The 25,677-nt window shown below is 43.7% G+C and overlaps 1 protein-coding gene across 1 annotated transcript in view; it reads right to left on the minus strand.

Moving 5' to 3' along the window:
- LOC119848414 (excitatory amino acid transporter 1-like) overlaps positions 1-25,677 on the minus strand; it is a 116,910-nt gene that overhangs the window by 27,560 nt on the left and 63,673 nt on the right. Inside the window, exons 5-6 of the mRNA XM_038384200.2 lie at positions 11,673-11,715; positions 9,933-10,276 (exon numbers count right to left, since the gene is read on the minus strand). Coding sequence (XP_038240128.1) covers positions 9,933-10,276; positions 11,673-11,715 — 387 coding nt within the window. The remainder of the gene's footprint in view (positions 1-9,932; positions 10,277-11,672; positions 11,716-25,677) is intronic.

The following is a 25,677-nucleotide window of genomic DNA, read 5'->3' on the forward strand; positions in this document are numbered from 1 at the left end:
TCAGCCATTGGATAATGTTAAATCTTCTGTGCTTGGCTGAAAAGCCCATTATCAAATATTTGTTCCCCATGTAGGTATTTAGAGTGTAATTAACTTGCCCCTTAACCTTCTCTTTGTTATAATTGACGGAGATCCTTGAGTCTATCACTACAAGGTATGTTTTCTAATCCTTTAAGCATTCTCATGGCTTTTCTCTGAACCCTCTCAAATTTACCAACATCCTTATTGAATTGTGAGCACCAGAACTGAACACAGTATTCCAGCAACAGTCACACCAGGGCCAATACAGAGGTAAAATAACCTCTCTACTCCTACTTGAGATTTCCCTTGCTTATGCACTGAAGGATTGCATTAGACCGTTGGAGTGCAGCATCGCACTGGGAGCTCATGTTCTGCTGATTGTCCACCTCTACCATTACCCCCAAATCTTTTTCAGAGTCACTGCTTCCCAGGATAGTGTTCCCCATCCTGGAAGTATGGCCTCCATTCTTTGTTTCCAGATGTACACATATATATATTGCTGTATTAAAAGTATATTTTGCTTCCCAAGCGATCAAGATCTGACCTCTACCATATTTACCTCTCCCACAATTTTTGTGTCATCCGCAAACTTTATTATTGATGATTTTATGTCTTCTTTCAGGTTATTGATAAAAATGTTAAGTAGCATAGGGCCAAGAACTGATCCCTGCGGGATCCCACTAGAAACATACCCACTCAATGATTCCCCATTTACAATGATATTTTGAGACCTATCAGTTAGTCAGTTTTTAATCCATTTAGTGTGCACCATGTTAATTTTACAACTACCTAGATTTTTAATCAAAATGTCCTTTGTTAACCAATATGGCCTCTTCCTCGACTGGGGGATTGTGGCTTTTGGGGCAACTAGGGCTATGTTTACACTAGCACTTTTGTCGGTAAAACTTTGAGTCAGGGGTATGAAAAAACACCCCCTGACAGACATAAGTTTCACAGACAAAAGCGCCGGTGTGGGCAGCGCTATGTTGGCAGGAAACACTCTCCTGCCGACAGAGCTACTGCCGCTCTTTGGGGTGGTTTAATTATGCTGGTGGGAGAGCAGCCACACAGGAGACCTTACAGCGGTGCTGCTGCAGCAATAGGGCTGTGCCCCTATAAGGTCTGTAGTGTAGACACAGACTCATAAAGTGGCCTTAATTCACAGTCATTCACTTTGTTCTGATTCAATTCTTCCTCCCAGCTGACTTGGCTCATAATTGTTTTCAGCTTTGTGAAACTGGCCCTTTTAAAGCACCAAGTATAGATATCACTGGTCTGGACTTTATTCTGTTTGCACATTATAAATGTGATGTCATGATCACTTGTGCCTAAGCTACCATTCATTTTTAGGTCTGTGCTCAGTTCATCTTTAGCTGTCAAGACAAGGTCTAATATAGACTTCCCCCATGTTGGATGCAACGCTTTTTGAGTTCACAGCCCTTTTTGCTGGGCAAGGCTTCAGGCCCCTACCTTAGGAAGACCGGTATCATCCCCCCATTTTACAGCTAACAGGACTCCTGGCAATTAGGAACAGATGCCAGATCTCTAATATCCAGATCCAAGATTCAGTCACTCATCCTTTCAACTAGAGTCTGCTGAACCTATGCACTTGGCTCTCTTGCCTGCAACAACTGCTCTAACCACTCCTGTCCCAGGCTCAGAAACAGAACCCAGGAGTCCTGATACCCAACATTCTACTGCTGTGTTGCAAGCAATGTATTGTCCACTGATAAAACGTGTGTCACACACCCCTCTATTGGCTGATCCATACAGAGGATAACAGCCTACTATTGCTACAAGCAACACTTTTAGCTCAAGGGGAAAATATATATTAAATGCCCCAAAACTTCATTAATGCAGAGTTAAAGTTGCCCAGTGGTGCCTTCTGCCCTTCCAGAATGTGGACAGTGGCTAAACCAAAACCTCTGAAAATCAGAAAATACAAAGTTAAGGTACGTGCCAGCCCTGCAATGCAACCTTAACTGTGCCAATTCTGGAGCTCGTAACAGCCACTGAGAATGGGTTAAAGGTTAACAAACTACCAAGGGAAGTGGTGGATTCTTCACCTCTTGATCTCCACAAATCCAGACTGGTCACCCTTCTGGATGGTGCTGTAGTCAATCACAAATTATTAGTCTCAATACAGGAGTATCTGGATAAAAAGGCCAGGACATTGACTCAGGGTGATCTGGATTGCTTGGGAAGCTGGGCACAGGCAAACAATACACATTTTTAAAGTACCTACACGGGAACAGAAATTTGATACCAGAGTGCTCTGCACTCTAGCAGAGAAAGGTCTAGCATGTCCCAATGGCTGGAAGGATGATCCGAGAATGGAAAACTTGTCTTATGAAAGGAGACTTAAGGAGCTTGGCTTGTTTAGCCTAACTAAAAGAAGGTTGAGGGGAGATATGATTGCTCTCTCTAAATATATCAGAGGGATAAATACAGGAGAGGAATTATTTCAGCTCAGCACCAATGTGGACACAAGAACAAATGGGTATAAACTGGCCACCAGGAAGTTTAGACTTGAAATCAGACGAAGGTTTTTAACCATTGGAGGAGTGAAGTTTTGGAATAGCCTTCCAAGGGAAGCAGTGGGGGCAAAAGATCTATCTGGTTTTAAGATTCTACTTGATAAGTTTATGGAGGAGATGGTATGATGGGATAATGGGATTTTGGTAAGTAATTGGTCTTTAAATATTCAGGGTAAATAGGCCAAATCCCCAGAGATGGGATATTAGATGGATGGGATCTGAGTTACCCAGGAAAGAATTTTTTGTAGTATCTAGCTGGTGAATCTTATCCATATGCTCAGGGTTTAGCTGATTGCCATATTTGGGGTCGGGAAGGAATTTTCCTTCAGGGCAGATTGGAGAGGCCCTGGAGGTTTTTCGCCTTCCTCTGTAGCATGGGGCATGGTTGACTTGAGGGAGGCTTCTCTGCTCCTTGAAGTCTTTAAACCATGATTTAAGGACTTCAATAGCTCAGACATGGGTGAGATTTTTCATAGGAGTGGGTGGGTGAGATTCTGTGGCCTGCGCTGTGCAGGAGGTCAGACTAGATGATCAGAATGGTCCCTTCTGACCTTAGTATCTATGAATCTATGAAGCTGAAGCCAGATAAATTCAGTCTAGCAATAAGGCACACATCTTTAATAGTGAGGGTAATTAACCATTGGAACAACTTAATGAGGGTTGTGGCATGTGTGACGATGCACCCCATAATGCTTTATGGAAATATGCTTATGAATGTAAATATGACATGACTGGAATATGTTTTATGCTACATATGCCATGTAACATCTCTCTGCAAAGGTTATGATCTACTGAATACATTCATTCTATTTGTATGCATGTATCATTTTTGTATTCGAAGTTATAAATATTGGCTATGTACTTGTTTAATTTTAAATAGCCTCAGTGAAGCAGTTGGTCAGCTTCCTGAGAAAATACTATTCTCAGTAACTGCCCAATCAAGAAACATTTAAGCCAACAATGAATGTGGAGACGCCAATCCACATCTGAGCTTTCCCAGGAATGTGGCTTGGCTGGTAAGGAACTCAGTCATGCATGGACATGTGACTTGCCCATGTGACTCCAAAACTCCATTTTGTAGCTGGATTCTACAAAGGGGGAGGGAGGGGTGTCCATCCACAAGAGAAAGTCTATTTAAACCCCTGGGAGACCCCTCCATTTTGTCTTCAGTTGGCTCAAGAGATAGCCTCTCCACCTCAAAGGATACCTGAAAGAAACCGGGACAAAGGACAGTAACTACGGGGGTGTGAGTGATTGCTGGACCCAGAGTAGAAGGAGACTAATCTGTAAAAGGAAGATTACTGGAATTCCTCTGAGGGTGAGGTTATATCTGTATTCAGTTTTCTTACTGTATTAAGCATAGACTTGCATGTTTTATTTTATTTTGTTTGGTAATTTACTTTGTTTTGTCTGTCATCACTTGGAACCACTTAAATCCTACTTTTTGTATTTAATAAAATCACTTTTTACTTATTAATTAACCCAGAGTATGTATTAATACCTGGGGAGGGTGCAAACAGCTGAGCATATCTCTATATCAGTGTTACAGAGGGCAAACAATTTATGAGTTTACCGTGTATAAGCTTTATACAGGGTAAAACAGATTTATTTGGGGTTTGGACCCCACTGGGAGTTGGGACTCTGAGTGTTAAAGAAGGAGCACTTCTTAAGCTGCTTTCAGTTTGTGGGACGTGGTTCAGACATGGGCCTGTGTTTGTAGCCAGCAAGCATGTCTGGCACAACCAGGCAGGGTTCTGGAGTCCCAAGCTGGCAGGAAAGGCGGGGCAGAAATAGTCTTGACACATCAGTTGCCAGCCCCAAGGGGGTTTCTGTGATCCAACCCGTCACAGCATGTATCTTAATTTTGTATTTCCTAGTTTTCAGAGGTTTCTGTTTAGTCTCTCTCCACACTCTGGAAGGACATGGGGTACTACTGGCCAATTGTAGCACTGCATTATGGTTTTTGAGCGTTTAATTTCTTTTCTTTTAAAAACAATATTTTCTCTGCACCCCCATGTACTCCCACCCTCTCCACTGTCTCTGGCTCCGAGGCAACGTTTACCCTGGCCACAGAACACGCTGCTCCATATTAGTCCCTTCACTGCCCCTGCATCGCTTCCTATCTCTGCCTTTCCAGCACACCCTGCTTCGCCCTCCTGCCCACAGAGAGGCAGGCATCGGGACAGGACCCACATTGAGGAGTTGTGGGTGCAGGTGTGAGGATGCAGCAGCAATTCAGGGACTAGCATGGAGTCAGTGGGGACTTTTTTTGAAGAGGTGGACAAACTTGGGGGGCAATGGATGTGAGAGTTTTGGGAGACTGAAAAAACTTCTCCAGCATCACCCTCTGCACAGTTCTGACCCCCTCCTTTTCTCCCCACTCTTCCATGCACTGTTCTAATACCCCCACAGCTCCAAAACCCCATATTCCCTGCAATTGTTCAGACTCCTCCCCACTGCTCTGATGCCGCTCCATCTCCAACATTCTCTGCACTATGCCATTGCAGTCTGACATCCCCTGCAGCTCTTAGCCCACCCACAGCTCTGGACACTACACACCAGCCCCACTCTCCTTCTTGCCACTCCATGCCCTGGTAAGCTTGGAGGGCTTCTGAGAAAGGAAGGTGGTGGGGTTGAGAGGAGTGCATGAACCAGCTGGAGGCAGAAGATTTGAGATGCAGAGTCCATGCCCCAAATCTGGTCCTAGTGTTCAGGGAAGAGGCTTTGCACATCTATCTGCAGCACAGGTGGCTGAGAGGTGTGAAGTGGCCCATTCATCCAAAGAGATGCTCTTGGAGACTAGCTGGAGGAGCCAGGAGGACATTAAGCTATCAACACTAGGGGAGGATACTAAGAAGTCAAATGTGGTACAAACTCAAATGCAGTATGCTGGGAACAAATTGAACTGATGTGCCAAAGAATGAGAAGAGAAGAAATTTTTCCATTATTTTAATGCCAAAGCTAAGAGTCTGGGTACCAAGCAAGAGGAATTGGAAATTTTCATTGATAGAGAAGAAATTCGATATTATTGAAACCTGGTGGGACAATTCACATGACTGGAATGTTAAAATCACTGCTTATAACCTGTTTAGGAAGATTTGAGTGGGCAAAAGACCCCATTACTAAGAGATAATGTGTTAGAGGTATCGATGACTCAGACCCAGGGATGCTGTATGCATATGGATCAAATTGCTATTAGCAAAGTCCAGACCACTGAATCAAACCAGAGAACAGCATGAGTTACTTCTGTCTGTACTGTGTGTTCAGAAATATTGTGTTGTTATAAGGGACTTCAATCTGGGAGACATACGCTGGAGGTTGCATTCAGCCAGCAGTGAAATACTGTTAGAGTTTCTAAAAAATATAGAAAATAATTTTCTAACACAAAAGGTATTGCTTCCAACATGAAGGAATGCTATACTGGATACAGATGAATTAATCACAGGGTTGGGAGCTGGTGATTGTCTAAGGACCAGTGATCATGACCTGGTTACATTCAATACGGGTAAACAGAGGACAGGCCCAGCCAGTAATATACATACTACAAAGGGCCTAATTCCCGAACACTGAGGAAAAAGTCTGAGCAAAATTGACTGTGAGGAAAAATGTAGACAGAAAAATGTGGATTACAATGGCGAGTTCTCTAAGAAGCTTTCATTAGATGTCCCAAAGCCACAATTCCACACGAAAGACGACAACTTTGGCTAAAAGCCCATCCATGGTTCAGTGGGGAAGTGAAGGCAGCAATTAGAAATAGAAAAGCATAAAGTAACAAATGGAAAAAAGGGGAATAGATAAATACAACAAAGGGTAGAAAATTAATAAGGAAAGTAAAGACTTCAGGGAAAAATCCATGGCTGGCAGGACTAAAGAAAATCAGTGGGGCCACTAGACAACCGAGGTGTAAAGGAGCGCTGAAGAAAGACAAGGCCATTGAGGAGAAGCTAAATAAATTCTTTGTATCAGTCTTCATTGCTGAAGATGGGAGGCAGATTCCCACACCTGAGCCATTCTTATTAGATGACATATCTGAGGAACTGTTGCAGATCGAGATGTCAGTAGAGGAGGTTTTGGATCAAATTGTTAAATTAACCAGTAATAAGTCACCAGGACCAAATGGTATTCACCCAAGAATTCTGAAGGAACTCAGATGTGAAATTGCAGAACTACTAACTGTAGTATGACAGATTTCAGAGTAGCAGCCGTGTTAGTCTGTATTCGCAAAAAGAAAAGGAGTATTTGTGACACCTTAGAGACTAACAAATTTAGCTCACGAAAGCTTATGCTCTAATAAATTTGTTAGTCTCTAAGGTGCCACAAGTACTCCTTTTCTTTTAACTGTAGTATGTAACCTATCGCTTAAATCAGCCTCTGTACCAGATGTCTGGAGGGTAGCTAATGTGACGCCTTTTTAAAAAAGGGCTCCAGGGGCGCTCCTGACAATTACAGGCTGGTAAAGCTAACTTCAGTGCCAGGCAAATTAGTTGAAACTACAGTAAAGAACAGAATTATCAGACACATTAACACAATTTGTTGAGCAAGAGTCAACATGGTTTTTGTAAAGGGAAATCATGCTTCATCAATCTATGAGAATTCTTTGAGGGAGTCAACAAGCATATGGACAAGGGTGATCCAGTGGACAGAATGCACTTAGACTTTTAGAAAGCCTTTGACAAAGTCTCTCCCCAAAGGCTCTTAAACAGAGTGCACTGTCATGGGGTAAGAAGAAAGGTTCTCTCCTGGATCAGTAACTGGTTAAAATATAGGAAACAAAGGGTAAGAATAAATGTTTTCAGAATGAAGAGGTAAATAGCAGTGTGCCCCAGGGATCTGTACTGGGATCAGAGTTGTTCAACATATTCATAATTGATCTGGAAAAGGGGGTAAATAGGGAAGTGGCAAAATTTGCAGACAATACACAATTACTCTAGATAGTTGTCCAAAGGTGACTGTGAAGAGTTACAAAGGGATCTCACAAAACTGGGTGACTGGGTAACAAAATGGCAGATAAAATTCATGTTGATAAATGCAAAGAAATGCACATTGGAAAACATAATCCCAACTATACATATAAAATGATGGGGTCTAAATTAGCTGTTACCACTTAAGAGAGAGATCTTGCAGTCACTGTGGATAGTTCTCTGAAAACATCCACTCAATATGCAGTGGCAGTCAAAAAATTTAACAGACATGTCAGGAACCACTAGGAAAGGGATAGATAATAAGAAAGAAAATATCACAATGCCACTACACAAATCCATGGTAGGCCATCACCTTGAATACTATGTGCAGTTCTGGGTGCCCCATTTCGAAAAGGATATATTGGAATTGGAAAAGGTACAGAAAAGGGCAACAAAAACAGTTAAGAGACGGAACAACTTCCATACAAAGAGAGATTAAAAAGACTGGAACTGTTCAGCTTGGAAATGAGACCACTAAGGAGGGATATGATAGAGGTCTAAAAAATCATGACTGGTGTAGTGAAAGTGGATAAGGAAGCTTTATTTACCCCTTCACATAACACAAGAACCTCATGTGCTGAGTGTCCCTAAGCCTCTGACTGCCAGAAACTGGGATTGGACGACAGAGGATGGATCAATAATTGCTCTGTTCTGTTCCTTTCCTTTGAAGCGTCTGGCATTGGCCACAGTCAGAAGACGGGATCCAGGGCTAGATGGACCACTGATCGGACCCAGTATTGCTGGTCATATGTTAAGAAGAAATTTAAGTATATTAGGAAAAAAAGGACTCCAAGCAATGGTATAGGCCCACTACTAGACAGACATGGTAAACATGTTAATAACGATGCACAAAGGCAGAAGGGTTTAGTATGGAAGCTCATTGTGAATGGGCAGGCAGCAGATGGATAGGACGGGGAGCGAGGGGAGCTACTGAGAATTGGTGGGGGGAGGGATGGGAGAGGGGCAGCTGGCAACAGGCTGGGAGAGGGTGTCCCAGCAGTTCCTACTGGCATTCCTACAGCAATTCCTTGGCAGCTGGTGCCCAGTGCCCTGTGCTCCTCCCATCCCTCACCCTACTCTGACAGCTGGCACATATGTTCCTGCCCCTCTCTGGGCCAAGTGTCTCCACCAGGACCCATGGAGGCTGGAAGGCAGGGACAGGACTGGTGTTCCTACCTGCTTCTCGTGGCCAACCTGATCTCATAGGAAGCTCCAGCCCCTCTTCCCAATCCCACTGTCATTTCCATGAGATATTGTGGGGGGAAACATTGGAAGGGCAGAAACATACATAAGCCCCCCCCAATATTTCCCTTGAGGGGGCACTAGTCCCCCACACCCATTGTTCCGCTGCCCCTGGTTCAATAAGTATTTCTATTCTGTATTTGGAAAGAGGCAAGATGATGTACTCATATCACATAGGGATGATGAAATCCTTTCAACCGGATTAGTAAATTAAGAGGATGTTAATATCTACCAGGGATAAATATTTTTAAATTAGCAGGCCCAGTTAATTTGCACCCAAGAGTGCTTAAAGAGCTGACTGAGGATATTTCTGGCCTGCTGATGTTAATTTTTCATAAATTTCATAATTTTCATAAATTAGCACTGGAAGAGAGCTAATGCTGTGCCAATATTCAAAAAAGACAGGTGGGATGACCTGGGTAACTATAGGTCAGTTAGCCATGAAGGCAAAATAATGGAAAAGCTGATACAGGATTAAATCAACAAAGAATCCAAGAACAGGAATACAACTAATGCCAGTCAACATAGTTTTATGGAAAATACGTCTTGGCAAACAAAACTGATTTCATTCTTTGAAATGATTACAAGGTTGGTTGATAAAAATAATTGCATAGATATAATATACTTAAACTTTGGTAAGATATTTGAGTTAGTACCACATGATATTCTAATTAAAAATTAGCACTATACAATCTCAACAGAACACATGTTCAATTGATTAAAAACTGACTAATGGACAGATCTCAAAAAGTAGTTGTCAGTGTGGATTCACCGAAAGGGGATGTTTCTACTGGGGTTCCACAGGGTTTGGTACTTGGCCCAACACCCAACATTAACTAAAACTCCTGGAAAACAGCTGGGAGGAAAGCTGTGTGTGTGCCACACTCACAGCCTGCCCCTTTAGGTAACGTCTTAGTGACCCCCCACTTCAGCTCTCTGGTCCTCCAAGGAGGTCTCAAGCAGCATCAAGGAAGTCATGTCCTGGCCTTCTTGATATATCTGTGATAAAAACAACAAACAAAACCCAACACACACTTGTGAATGAAAATCCCATCCGGGCACTAAGGAGCAAAATGGGGGCCACACCCATTTATTTTCCCCATGTATCTCACCTTTAAAATTACCTCCATCTCTCATCAGATCTCCTTGCCCCACCCACCCTGCTCCTCACCAGATGATAATGGCCACCAGCCTCATGATGGCTTCGTTGAGACAGCTGAAGAACTCCTGCAGGGCCCGTCCCTTCTGCTTCAGGCTGCCAATCACCAGGCCAAAGCACACGGAGAACACCACTAGGCCCAGCGCATTCACCCCGCTGGCAGAGCCAGGGATGGGGATGGTTTCCTCAAAGCTCAGCATTTCCTGGAGGCTCCTAAGGGTGCGTGTGATGTTCTCCAGGGTCCCGGTGACATTCTCGGGCATGGAAGCCTGTGAGTTGGCAGTGGTCCCTGCTGTGATATTGCTGCTGCGGAGGATGGTTCTGGTGAAGACCCTGGTGCTGTACTGCGTCTTGTACTGAAATGATACACTATTATCAGCTGTGCCCACAAGCCTCTGTACAATAATCCTGCACTTCTGCACAGGTGCTGAGCAGCATAAAGGGCCTGAGCCTGAACTCCCAGGGACTTGGCGGACAACTGTTTGGGCCTGTCTAATTCCCTGGCTCAGTGCAAGGATTCACAGACGTCTAGATCATAGAGTGTAAGGCTATAAGGGACCATTAGATCATCGGGCCTGACCTCCTGTAAAGCACAGGCCCTTATATTTCACCCAGTTCCCCCTGCGTTGAGCCCAATAACTTGGGTTTAGCCAACGCAGAATTTTCAGAAAGCATCCGGTCTAGAACTGAAGACATCAAGAGATGAGAATCCACCTTTTCCCTGGGTAGCTGATCGAACTCTTTAAGTCTCTCACTGTCAGGCATTTTCTCCAGGCCTCAAATGATTTGCGTGGATTTTTTCTGCACCCTCTCAATTTTTAAAACATCCTTTAAAATATCTAGATCCCAGACCTGGACACAGCATTCCAGGGCCAGTCTCACCACTGCTAAACACAGCTAGAAACATTTCCTGACTCCTATTCACTGCACCCCTGTTTATCCATCCAAGGGTCGCATTAGCTCTTCCTGCCACAGCATTGCACCGGGAGCTTGTGTTCCATGGCTTGTCCACTATGACCCCTAGATCCTTTTCAGAGTCACTGGATACAGGATCCGGCCCCCCCATTCTGTAGGTGTGGCCTGTATTCCTTGTTCCTAGATGTTTGACTTTGCATTTGGCTGTATTAAAACACATATTGTTTGAATGGGACCAGCTTACCAAGTGACCCAGATGCTGTGCTACTTACACTCAGGGAAAGAAGTCTCTTCTTCAGCTCAGCAGGGGATGGTGCAATGGCTAGCACTGTGAGTGGGGAAGCCGATTTGGTGTCATTTTACACCCAACTGACACCGTTGGGCCAGATATTCAGACTTGTGCTATGGGCCCTTTATATTGCTCCTGAGTACACAGGTGCTATAGAGGGGCAGGGGAACAGCCCTGGGGGAGCTCCCCTTGTTCACAGGCAGTACAGGGCTGGCATATAAGGCCCCATACTGCCCTCTGGCAGGCCCCTGAGAGGAGCAAGCCAAGAACAGGAGGGGTAGTGGCCAGAACAGTCTGTGCTCCAGCAATTCCAGGCTGTTTACTAATCTATAGACAACTGGGTAATGCTGTCTGGGAGCTGCTCTAATTTATACTGGTGGCTGCAGTGGTGGTTGGAGCAGTGCACTCTGGGAGTGCAAAGGTGGCCGAAACCCATCCCTGCATCTCCAGAGGAGGGCAGTTCAGAGTACAGCCTCTTCTGCATGGGCATACAGGGCAATCAGAGTGCTGGGCAGGAAGAAGCAGGCATGGGGATCCGGTGTCCGTACCTGTTTGAAGCAGGCTTCTACTAGGTTCGGCGGGAACATGTTCCTGAAGCAGATAAAACAAGAAGAAGGTTACGCTGCCATCTGGCTGACAGCCATGTGAGCAGGCCCACTGCCTGATACTCATCGTTAAGCGCTGGCTCTAGTTGGGATAGTCAAGGTTAGTAAGAGCTCAATGCCAATAGCACGGAGTTTTCTTTTACAATACACACTTTGCTTCTCTACAAAAGAAAAAGGACACTAAACTATCTAAACTACTACATGCCACAAGGGGCCACAACAGTGGTTCCCTTAACCCACCCAGCAATATTGTTAATCTATCCAACTACACTCTTAGCCCAGCAGAAGAATCTGTCCTATCTCGGGGCCTCTCCTTCTGCCCCTCCACCCCCACAAACATGATACAGTTCTGTGGTGACCTGGAATCCTATTTTCGACGTCTCTGACTCAAGGAATATTTCCAACACACCTCTGAACAACATACTAACCCACAGAGACCTTCCTACCAAAACTACAAAAAGAAGGATTCTGGGTGGACTCCTACTGAAGGTTGAAACAACAGACTGGACTTCTACATAGAGTGCTTCCGCCAACGTTCACGGGCTGAAATTGTGGAAAAGCAGCATCACTTGCCCCATAACCTCAGCCGTGCAGAACACAATGCCATCCACAGCCTCAGAAACAACTCTGACATCATAATCAAAAAGGCTGACAAAGGAGGTGCTGTCGTCGTCATGAATAGGTCGGAATATGAACAAGAAGCTACTAGGCAGCTCTCCAACACCACTTTCTACAAGCCATTACCCTCTGATCCCACTGAGGGTTACCAAAAGAAACTACACCATTTGCTCAAGAAACTCCCTGAAAAAGCACAAGAACAAATCCGCACAGACACACCCCTGGAACCCCGACCTGGGGTACTCTGTCTGCTACCCAAGATCCATAAACCTGGAAATCCTGGACACCCTATCATCTCAGGCATTGGACCCTGACAGTAGGATTTTCTGGCTATGTAGACTCCCTCCTCAGGCCCTACGCTACCAGCACTCCCAGCTATCTTCGAGATACCACTGACTTCCTGAGGAAACTACAATCCATTGGTGATCTTCCTGAAAACACCATCCTGGCCACTATGGATGTAGAAGCCTCTACACCAACACTCCACACAAAGATGGACTACAAGCCGTCAGGAACAGTATCCCCGATAATATCAGGGCTAACCTAGTAGCTGAACTTTGTGACTTTGTCCTCATCCGTAACTATTTCACATTTGGGGACAATGTATACCTTCAAATCAGTGGCACTGCGATGGGTACCTGCATGGCTCCACAGTATGCCAACATTTTTATGGCTGACTTAGAACAATGCTTCCTCAGCTCTCGTCCCCTAATGCCCCTACTTTATTTGCGCTACATTGATGACATCTTCATCATCTGGACCCATGGAAAAGAAGCCCTTGAGGAATTCCACCAGGATTTCAACAATTTCTATCCCACCATCAACCTCAGCCTGGACCAGTCCACACAAGAGATCCACTTCCTGGATACTACAGTGCTAATAAGCGATGGTCACATAACCACCACCCTATACCGGAAACCTACCAACCGCTATGCTTACCTACATGCCTCCAGCTTTCATCCAGATCATACCACACGATCCGTTGTCTACAGCCAAGCTCTACAATACAACCGCATTTGCTCCAACCCCTCAGACAGAGACAAACACCTACAAGATCTCTAACAAGCATTCTTACAACTTCAATACCCAGCTGCTGAAGTGAAGAAAGAGATTGACAGAGCCAGAAGAGTACCCAGAAGTCACCTACTACAGGACAGGCCCAACAAAGAAAATAACAGAATGCCACTAGCCATCACCTTCAGCCCCCAACTAAAACCTCTCCAACGCATCATCAAGGATCTACAACCTATCCTGAAAGACGACCCATCACTCTCACAGATCTTGGGAGACAGGCCAGTCCTGGCTTACAGACAGCCCCCCAATCTGAAGCAAATACTCACCAGCAACCACACACCACACAACAGAACCACTAACGCAGGAACCTATTCTTGCAACAAAGCCCGTTGCCAACTCTGTCCACATATCTATTCCGGGGACACCATCATAGGGCCTAATCACTTCAGCCACACTATCAGAGGCTCGTTCACCTGCACATCTACTAATGTGAGATATGCCATCATGTGCCAGCAATGCCCCTCTGCCATGTACATTGGTCAAACTGGACAGTCTCTACATAAAAGAATAAATGGACACAAATCAGACGTCAAGAATTATAACATTCAAAAACCAGTCAGAGAACACTTCAGTCTCTCTGGTCACATGATTACAGACCTGAGAGTGGCTATCCTTCAACAAAAAAAACTTCAAAAACAGACTCCAAACGAGAGACTGCTGAATTGGAATTAATTTGCAAACTGGATACAATTAACTTAGGCTTGAATAGAGACTGGGAGTGGATGGGTCATTACACAAAGTAAAACTATTTCCCCATGTTATTTCTCCGCCCCTCCCACCTCCATTGTTCCTCAGATGTTCTTGTCAACTGCAGGAAATGGCCCACCTTGATTATCACTACAAAAGGTTTTATTCCTCCCCCCCCCCCTTGCTGGTAATAGCTCATCTTAAGTGATCACTCTCCTTACAGTGTGTATGATAACACCCATTGTTTCATGTTCTCTGTGTATATAAATCTCCCCACTGTATTTTCCACTGAATGCATCCGATGAAGTGAGCTGTAGCTCATGAAAGCTTATGCTCAAATAAATTTGTTAGTCTCTAAGGTGCCACAAGTACTCCTTTTCTTTTTTCAGGTTATTCAGCGCCCGTCCAGATGTGGCCAAGCAAGAAAGTGCTCTAGCCCCACGGCTTGAAACTTTTAAATGTAGCTGTGCTCCCAAGGGGAAGCATATGGCCCTGGGAGGCTGATCTGTGTGAGCTAGGTTTTATGCAGCTATGGACAGGGTCCTAAGATCATCAAAGTTAGAGAAGGAAAAGACCAGACCATTATCTCAATCTCCATTCTCTGGCACAGTCCAATTTTAAGTGTCCCAAGCTGTACAGCTTACACTGCTTCCTGCAAGATGAGTTCCCCTGACTGATACATCTCACTGTATCTCAGCCCAAATGGTGCCTTTCTCTATCTCATCCATCATTCCTCCAGGGCTGTGAGCACTTACAAGCTCCTGGCTTCTCAGTAGCGCCCCCTCTGCCCCGCAGGCAGACAAAGCTCCAAGCAGTTCAGGGAGCCTCATTAATTGTGTTTAGAAAAAGTTGACACAGAATGTCATTTCCCTTTTTTTTTAAATGAAAATTCTGGACTCCTCCTACTCCATGGAAAATGTCAGAATTGTGAGTTTTTGTTGAAATGCGGAACGATATTTTTTAATTTTGGAATTTCCCGTGGAATGGGAATCCCGGGTTCCAGCAGCCCACCTGAACTCCCTCCATTTCATCAATGCCTTTCTGGTAGCAGGATGCACAGAACTGAAAGCCATATTCCAGGCACACCACACTGGAGCCATCGAGAAAGGCCCTATGATTTCCATGCACTGGGACATGATGCCATTGTACCATACAGCATCAGACTGCACTGGGCTTTTAGCAGCCATACATTAGGACATGGCTCCATTGGAAACTTCAAAGCGCTCCCGCGACAGCGCTTTGAAGTGTGAGTGTGGTCGCGCTTCTGGTAATCCATCTTGACAAGGGGATTAGCCCTGAGCGCTGGGAGCACGGCTCCCAGCCCTCGGAGCCTGTCTACACTAGCGCTTTAAAGCGCTCAGACTTGCTGCGTTCAGGGGGCTGATTTTTCAGTCCCCTGAGCCAGCAAGTTAGAGCGCTACAAAATGTAAGTGTAGCCAAGCCCTAAGTGCAAATTCATGTCTAATTCGCTGTCAGCTCTAAGCCCTATTGGCTGGTTCCTTGAGTGTCCTGTGCCTTGTAAGCCATTTACACCAGGGCAAAGTGAGTATGAAGTGGGTGTAAATTGCTACCACATCAGACTAGTAGGACTTTACACCTACTAAAAATTGTTCTGCTTAGCTTCTGAAGCCAGGGCAGGAAGCAACGGGCTTAAATTGCAGCAAGGGCGGTTTAGGTTGGACATTAGGAAAATCTTCCTGTCAGGGTGGTTAAACACTGGAATAAATTGCCTACGGAGGTTGTGGAATCTCCATCTTTGGAGATTTTTAAGAGCAGGTTAGACAAACACCTGTGAGGGATGGTCTAGATAATACTCAGTCCTGCCATGAGTGCAGGGGACTGAACTAGATGACCTCTCGAGGTCCCTTCCAGTCCTATGTTTCTACCTTGCACTGGGGTAAAGACTGCACAAGGTACAGGGCAGGGGAGAGGAAGGCCCTAGTTTTTCTCAGTAGCTCCTGCTTCCCAACTGTCCCTGTGTCTGTGGGGGAAAAGGGGCTGCCTCAGATTATCTTTCCCCATGTGTATTTCAGAGAGATCTAGCTATTGCTGACCCTATTTTCAATCTCCCCTTTGCATTTTTCTCTCACCCCTTCTATTTGCAGCTCCTCCCATGAGGATTTCATAGCCTCAGGATATTTTGTGAGAAGCTCTTTATTCTCTTCCCGAGCATGATTAAAGAGATTCGATACAACTGGATGAGGAGAACGAGGGACATATCTGTATTATTTTTATGAATACAATATGCACCTCAGTTTACCTGCTTGATATTATTCTGTCTGTCTACACAGAGTTAAATCAAAGGAGGCTGTTAGGGAGAACAAACATGAAATGAAAAGGTGACAGAGTTAAGATACGTCCAGAGAGAATATCAAGGGTCCTTCAGAGAACAGTGCGGAAGCTATTAATTGGGAAATGTCACCTTTCTCCAGGCCAGAGTCTATGATCAAAAGGACACTGAACCGTTAAAGACCCTGCCTAGCAAGGAAGAAGGGGGGTGAGTCGGTAAGATGCTAAGAGAATGGTGCAGGGCTGTCTGTCTCTCCAGACTTGCAAAGAGAGGACAAAGTTTAGCTGAGCCCAGATGTGTATAGACTTTAGCTGTGGTAACCCTTTTCTCTGCTTGCTAGATGTCTTTGTGTGAATGAACTGTACACTGGTTTTGAAGGCTGTTTTGGGGGGTCACTTTAATCAACTGTGGGTCCCAGACTCCCAGAGAGAAGTTTTCTTGCAGGTGCCAAATTTAGCTGAGCCTTTTGTGTTATCATGGTGGAAAAACTGGCGGTTGGCTACAGCCAGAGAGCCAGCCCCAGAGTGGGGAGTAGCAGGGTCCAGCCTGACAGGGGACAAGGATTTAACTCGGCAGGGTCTGCAAAGGAATGTAAATTGTAGCTCGCCCTGTAACCATGACTCCAGTCTTAAGACCGAACCCTGCAGTATCCCGGAGACCCCTCCCCATGCTTTGCTGAAATATGGTGACCCATGACAGGGAAACTGCTCGGCCTCATGACTAGGGATTTCTCCCTCCTTCAGTGTATTGCAGGAGTTCTCAAACCGGGGGTTGGGACCCCTCAGGGGGTTGCAAGGTTATTACAGGGGGGGTCGCGAGCTGTCAGCCTCCACCCCAAACCCCACTTTGCCTCCAGCATTTATAATGGTGTTAAATATATAAAAACGTGTTTTTAATTTATAAGGGGGGTCGCACTCAGAGGCTTGTTATATGAAAGGGGTCACCAGTACAAAAGTTTGAGAACCACTGGTGTATTGGAACAGAAACTCCAGTTTTCTATAGAGAGCTTTTCAAAGTCCAGCCATATACCCAAACATACGGAACAAACAAACAAAAAGCCCCAGCCAGAGTAAAAAGAACACAGGCAGAAGTCCAGCAGCAGAGTGGGGCTATCAGATGTACCTCGCACAGTGGGCAGGTGGTGTATGTGTGCATGCAGTGCAAGCAGCTCTTGGCCCTCAGAGACTGCTTACGGGCTCTGGAGACCAGAGTGGTTGAACTGGAGGAGCTGACAGAGACAGAGAGGTTAGAAGTTTAAATAATAAGATGGGTCAACTAGAGTGCCTAATATTAAATGAGGATATTGATAGAATAGGCATCGCAGAAACCTGGTGGAATGAGGATAATCAATGGGACACAGTAATACCAGGGTACAAAATATATTGGAAGGACAGAAGAGGGCGTGCTGGTGGGGGAGTGGCACTATATGTGAAAGAAAGCGTAGAATCAAATGAAATAAAAATCTTAAATGAACTAAACTGTACTACAGAATCTCTATGGATAATAATTCTGTGCTTGAAAAATAAGAATATAGCAGTAGGGCTATATTACAGACTACCTGACCAGGATGGTGTTAGTGACTCTGAAATGCTCAGGGAGATTAGAGAGGCTATTAAAATAAAAAACTCAATAATAATAATGGGTGATTTCAACTACCCCCATATTAACTGGGTACATATCACCTCAGGAAGGGATGCTGCGATAAAGTTTCTTGACACCTTAAATAACTGTTTCTTGGAGCAGCTAGTCCTGGAACCCATAAAAGGAGAGGCAATTCTTGATTTAGTCCTAAGTGGAGCATAGGATCAGATCCAAGAAGTGAATATAGCTGGACCACTTGGTAATAGTGACCATAATATAATTAAATTTAACATCTCTGTGGTGGGGAAAACTCCAAAGCAGCCCAACACTGTACCATTTAATTTCAGAAAGGGGAACTACACAAAAATGAGGAGTTAGTGAAACACAAATTAAAAGGTACAGTACCAAAAGTAAAATCCCTACAAGCTGTGTGGAAACTTTTTAAAGACACCATAAGAAAGGTTCAACTTAAATTTATACCCCAATTTAAAAAACATAGTTAGAGAACCAAAAAAGAGCCACCGTAGTTAAACAACAAAGTAAAAGAAGCAGTGAGAGTCAAAAAGGCAACCTTTAAAAAGGGGAAGATAAATCTTAATGAGGAAAATAGAAAAGAGCATAAACTCTGGCAAATGAAGTGTAAAAATATAATTAGAAAGATCAAAAAAGAATTTGAAGAACAGCTAGCCAAAGACTCCAAAAGTAATAGCAACATTTTTTAAAAATACATCAGAAGCAGAAAGCCTGCTAAACAACCAGTGTGGTCACAGGACGATCGAGATGTTAAAGGAGCACTCAAAGTCAATAAGGCCATTGTGGAGAAACTAAATGAATTCTTTGCATTGGTCTTCACTGTTGAGGATGTGAGGGAGATTCCCAAACCTGAGCCATTCTTTTTGGGTGACAGATCTGAGGAACTGTCCCAAACTGAGGTGTCATTAGAGGAGGTTTTGGAACAAAATGATAAACTAAACAGTAATAAGTCTCCAGGACCTGAAGGTATTCACCCAAGAGTTCTGAAGGAACTCAAATGTGAAATTGCAAGACTACTAACTGTCATCTGTAACCTACCATTTAAATCAGCTTCTGTAACAAATGACTGGAGGATAGCTAATGTGACGCCAATTTTTCAAAAGGGCTCCAGAGGTGACCCTGGCAACTACAGGCCAGTAAGCCTCACTTCAGTACCGGGCAAATTGGTTGAAACTATCGTAAAGAACAAAATTGTCAGACACATAGATGAAAATAATTTGTTGGGAAATAGTTAACATGTTTTTTGTAAAGGGAAATCATACCTCACCAATCTACTAGAATTCTTTGAGGGGGTCAACAAGCATGCGGACAAAGACAATCCAGTGGATCTAGTGTATTTAGATTTTCAGAAAGCCTTTGACAAGGTCCCTCTCCAAAGGCTCTTAAGCAAAATAAGCAGTCATGGGATAAGACGGAAGGTTCTCTCATGGGTTGGTAACTGGTTAAAAGATAGAAAACAAAGGATAGGAATAAATGGTCAGTTTTCAGAATGGAGAGAGGTAAATAATGGTGTCCCCCAGGGGTCTGTTCTGAGCTCAGTCCTATTTAACATATTCATAAACGACTTGGAAAAAGGAGTAAACAGTGAGGTGGCAACATTTGCAGATGATACAAAACTACTCAAGATAGTTAAGTCCCAGGCAGACTGCGAAGAACTGCAAAAGGATCTCACAAAACCAAGTGATCAGGCAACAAAACTGGGGGGAGGGATAGCTCAATGGTTTGAGCACTAGCCTGCTAAACCCTGGGTTGTGAGTTCAATCCTTGAGGGGGCCATTTAGGGATCTCAGGAAAAAATTGGGGATTCGCCCTGCTTTGAGCAGGGGGTTGGACTAGATGATCTCCTAAGGTCCCTTCCACCCCTGATAATCTATGAAAATGGCAGATGAAATTTAATGTTGATAAATGCAAAGTAATGCACATTGGAAAACATAATCCTAAGTATACATATTTTGACAGGGTCAGGCCAGATGGCTACAGGAGAGTATTAGAAGGCAGATATATTAGTCCCAGATTAAGCAGGTCCATTTTCCCTGGGTAAGATAACGGGCAGTTCCAGAACAAGAAGGAACTTCCTGGAACAAATTCAGGCAGACAGGCTAATTAGGACACCTGGAGCCAATTAAGAAGCTGCTAGAATCAATTAGGGAAGGCTTGCTAATCAGGGCACCTGAGTTTAAAAAGGATCTCACTTGAGTTTGTGGCATATGCGAGGAGCTGGGAGCAAGAGGCTCTAGGAGCTGAGAGTGAGAAGGTGTACGGCTGGAGGACTGAGGAGTACAAGCATTATCAGATACCAGGAGGAAGATCCTGTGGTGAGGATAAAGAAGGTGTGGGGAGGAGGCCATGGAAAAGTAGCCCAGGGAGTTGTAGCTGTCGCACAGCTGTTCCAGGAGGCACACTAGACAACTGCAGTCCACAGGGTAGAGGGCGGGCCTGGGTTCCCCCCAAACCTCCCAACTCCTGATCTGACACAGGAGGAGTTGACCTGAACTGCGGGTTCCACCAGAGGGGAAGGTCTCTGGGCTGATCCTTGACCCACATGGTGGATCAGCAGAGACTGTGGGGATTGTTCTCCTTCCTTTTCCCCACAGGCCTGGCCAGTGATGAGGGTAGGTGAATGAACGGCAGGTTTGAGCCACTAGCAAAAGTGGCCAAGCTGAGGGCTGCCATGAACCTCTGAGGCGAGCAAATTTGCCAATCAGCGCAGCGCCCACTGAGGCAGAGGAGGACCTTTGTCACAATATACAATGCTGGGGTCCAAATTAGCTGTTACCACTCAAGAAAGAGATCTGGGGGTCCCTGTGGATAGTTCTCTGAAATCATCCACCCAATGTGCAGTGGCAGCCAAAAAGGGATGGATAATAAGACAGAAAATATCATATTGCCTCTATATAAATCCATGGTACACCCACATCTTGAATCCTGTGTGCAGATGTGGTTGCCCCATCTTAAAAAAGATGTATTGGAATTGGAAAAGGTTCAGAAAAGGGCAACAAAAATTATTAGGGGTATAGAACAGCTTCCGTATGAGGAGAGATTGGTAAGGCTGGGACTTTTCAGCTTGGAAAAGAGATGACTAAGGGGGGATATGATAGAGGTCTATAAAATCATGACTGGTGTGGAGAAAGTAAATAAGGAAGTGTTATTTACTCCTTCTCATAATACAAGAACAAGGGGCCACCAAATGAAATTAATAGGCAGCAGGTTTAAAACAAACATAAGAATGTATTTTTTCATGCAACGCATTGTAAACTTCTGGAACTCCTTGCCAAAGGGTGTTGTGAAGGCCAACACTATAACGGGGTTCAAAAGGGAGTTAGATAGATTCATGGAAGATTGGTCCATCAATGGCTATTAGCCAGCATGGGCAGGAACGGTATACCTAGCCTCTGTTTGCCAGAAGCTGGGATTGGATGACAGGGCATGGATCACTTGATGATCACCTGTCTGTTCATTCCCTTTGGGACACCTGCCATTGGCCACTGTCAGAGGACAGGATATTGGGCTTGACTGGACCTTTGGTCTGACGCAGTATGGCCATTCTTATGTTCTTATAAGCATTTGAAGGACAGCTAGCAAAATAAACAAACTGCCATTTTTTTTAAGTACATCAGAAGCAGGAAGCCTGCCAAACAATCAGTGGGGCCACTGGATGATTAAGGTGCTAAAGGAAGCGCTCAAGGAAAACAAAGCCATTGCAGAGAAGATAAATGAATTATTTGCATCAGTCTTCACTACAAAAGATACGGGGGCGATCGTCACACATGAGCCATCCTTTTTAGTTGACAAATTTGAGGAACTGTCCCATATTAAAGTGTCAATAGGGGAGGTTTTGGAACAAATTGATTAATTAAACAGTAATAAGTCACCAGGACCAGATGGTATTCACCCAAGAGTTCTGAAGGAACTCAAATATGAAATTGCAAAACTACTAACTGTGGTATGTAGCCGATCACTTAAATCAGCTTCTGTACCAGATGACTGGAGGGTAGATAATGTGACTCCAATTTCTAAAAAAGGCTCCAGAGGTGATCCTGGCAATTACAAGCTGGTGAGCCTAACTTCAGTACCAGGCAAATTGGCTGAAACTAAAGTAGAGAAAAGAATGATCAGACACATGAGATGAACACGATTTGTTGGGGAAGACTCACCACAGCTTTTGCAAAGGGAAATCATGCCTCACCAATCTATTAGAATTCTTTGAGGGGGCCAACAAGGGTTGGACAAGGGTGATCCAGTGAATACTGTGTACTTGGACTTTCAGAAAGCCCTTGACAAGGTCCCTCATCAAAGGTTCTAAAGAGAAATAGGCCATCATGGAAAGAGGGAAGATCCTCTCATGGATCAGTAACTGGTTAAAAGAAAACAAAGGGTAGGAATAAATGGCCAATTTTTCACAGTGGAAAGAAATAAATAGCAGGGTCCCCCAAGGGTCTGTATTGTCATTAGTGATGATCAACATATTCATAAATGGTCTGGAAAAAGAGGTAAACCGTAAGGTGGCAAAGTTTGCAGATAATACAGAACTACTCAAGATAAGTCCAAAGCTGACTGCAAAGCCTTACAAAGGGATCTCACTAAACTAGTGACTGCAACAAAATGGCAGATGAAATTCAATGTGGATAAATGCAAAATAATGCACATTGGAAAACATAATCCCAACTATACATATAAAATAGGCCTGTCAAGTGATTAAAAAAATTAATCGTGATTAATTGCTTGATCACACTGTTAAACCATAATAGAATACCATTTATTTAAATATTTTAGATGTTTTCTACATTTTCAAATATATTGATTTCCATTACAATACAGAATACAAAGTGTACAGTGCAAATTACAAATATTTGTGCGGTAAAAAAACAAAAGAAATAGTATTTTTCAATTCATCTAATACTGTACTGTAGTGCAATCTCTTTATCATGAAAGTTGAACTTACAAATGTAGAATTATGTACAAAAAATAACTGCATTCAAAAATAAAAATGTAAGACTTTAGAGCCTACAAATCCAATCAGTCCTACTTCTTGTTCAGCCAGTCATTCAGACAAACACATTTGTTTACATTTGCAGGAGATAATGCTGCCATGTTCTTGTTTACAATGTCACCTGAAAGTGAGATCAGGTGTTCACATGGCACTGCTGTAAGCTAGCATTGCAAGATATTTTCGTGCCACATGAGCTAAAGATTCATATGTCCCTTCATGCTTCAATCACCATTCCAGAGGACATGTGTCCACGCTGATGATGGGTTTTGCTCGATAATGATCCAAAGCAGTGCAGACCAATTCATGTTCACTTTAATCATCTGAGTCAGAAGCCACTTCAGAAGGTTGATTTTCTTTTTTGGTAGTTCGGGTTCTGTAGTTTCCGCATCAGAGTGTTGGTCTTTTAAGACTTCTGAAAGCATGCTCCACACCTCGTCCCTCTCAGATTTTGGATGGCACTTCAGATTCTTAAACCTTGAGTCTAGTGCTATAGCTATCGTTAGAAATCTCACAATGGTACCTTCTTTGCGTTTTGTCAAATCTGCAGTGAAAGTGTTTTTTAACATGAACAACATGTGCTGGGTCATCAGCCAAGACTGCTATCATATGAAATATATGGCAGAATGCAGGTAAAACAGAGCAGGAGACATACTATTCTCCTCCAAGAAGTTCAGTCAAAATTTAATTAGCTCATTAACTTTTTAATGAGCATTATCAGTATGGAAGCATGTCCTCTGGAATGGTAGCTGAAGCATGAAAGGGCATACAAATGTTTAGCATATCTGGCACATACATACCTTGCAATGCCGGCTACAAAAGTGCCATGTGAACGCCTGTTCTCACTTTCAGGTGACGTTGTAAATAAGAAGCTGGCAGCATTATCTCCCGTAAATGTAAACAAACTTGTTTGTCTTAGCAATTGGCTGAACAAGAAGTAGGACTGAGTGGACTTTGTTTTGTTTTTGAGTGCAGTTATGTAACAAAAAAAATCTACATTTGTAAGTTGCACTTTCACAATAAAGAGATTGCATTATGGTACTTGTATGAGGTGAATCGAAAAATACTATTTCTTTTGTTTATCATTTTTACTGAGCAAATATTTGTAAAAAAATAATATAAAGTAAGCACTGTACACTTTGTATTCTGTGTTGTAATTTAATTCAATATATTTGAAAATGTAGAAAAACATCCAAAATAGTTAATAAATTTCAATTGGTATTCTATTGTTTAACAGTGCAATTAAAGCTGCAGTTAATTGCAATTAATTTTTTATCACAATTTTTTTAGTTAATCGTGTGAGTTAACTCCGACTAATCGACAGCCTTAATATAAAATTATGGGGTCTAAATTAGCTGTTAACACAGAAGAAAGATCTTGGAGTCACTGTGGATAGTTCTCTGAAAACATCTGCTCAGGGTGCAGTGGCAGTCAAAAAATATCTAACAGAATGTTAGGAACCATTATATACAAAATTACGAGGTCTAAATTAGCTGTTACCTCTCAAAGAGATCTTGGAGTCGTGGATAGTTCTCTGAACACGTCTGCTCAAGGTACATAGTATTAGGAACCATTAAGACAGAGAGAAAATAAGACAGAAAATGTCACAATGTCACTATATAAATCCATGGTATGCCCACGCCTTGAATATTGCATGCAATCCTGGTTGCCCCATCTCAAGAAAGAGATGTATATTAGAATTGGGAAAAGTTCAGAGAAGAGCAACAAAAATGATTGGGGGAATGGAATGGCTTAAACAGACTAAAAAAGACTTGAATTGTTCAGTTTAGAAAAGATACAACGAAGTGGGGGGGATATGATAGAGGTCTATAAAATCACACAACAATCTGTGGGACTCGTTGTCAGGGGATGTTGTGAAGGCTAAATGTATAACTTGGCTCAAAAAGGAATTCATGAGAATAGGTCCATCAATGGCCGTTAGTTAAGATGGCTAAGGATGCAACCCCTTGCTCTGGGTGTCCCTGTATCTCTGACTCCAGAAGCTGGGACTGGACAACAGGGGATGGATCACTTGATAAATTGCCCTGTTCTGTTCATTCCCTCTGAAGCATCTGGCATCAGCCACTGCTGGAAGACAGAAGTCTGGGCAAGATGGACAATTGGTCTGACTTAGCGTGGCCGTTCTTATGCTCTTACTTTATGTGAGCTCCAATGATCCTACAAGCCTCAAGGCCAAAAAGACAATAGCTTAGCTAAACTAATCTTGAGATAAGGCTCAAAAAGCCTTGGCATAAACAGCTAATCAGCAGTAACCCTAGATCATAAAATATTAGGGTTGGACGAGACCTCAGGAGGTCATCTAGTCCAATCCCCTGCTCAAAGCAGGACCAGTACCAACTAAATCATCCCAACCAGGGATTTGTCAAGCCGGGCCTTAAAAACCTCTAAGGATAGAGATTCCACCATCTCCCTAGGTAATCCATTCCAGTGCTTCACCACCCTTCTAGTGAAATAGTGTTTCCTAATATCCAACCTAGACCTCCCTCACTGCAACTCGAGACCATTGCTCCTTGTTCTGTCATCTGCCATCACTGAGAACAGCCCAGCTCCATCCTCTTTGGAGCCCCCCTTCAGGTAGTTGAAGGCCACTATCAAATCCCCCCTCAATCTTCTCTTCTGCAGATTAAATAACCCCAGTTCCCTCAGCCTCTTCTCAT

This window comes from Dermochelys coriacea, chromosome 25, assembly GCF_009764565.3.
Source record: "Dermochelys coriacea isolate rDerCor1 chromosome 25, rDerCor1.pri.v4, whole genome shotgun sequence".
In the NCBI taxonomy this organism is placed as follows: Eukaryota; Metazoa; Chordata; order Testudines; family Dermochelyidae; genus Dermochelys; species Dermochelys coriacea.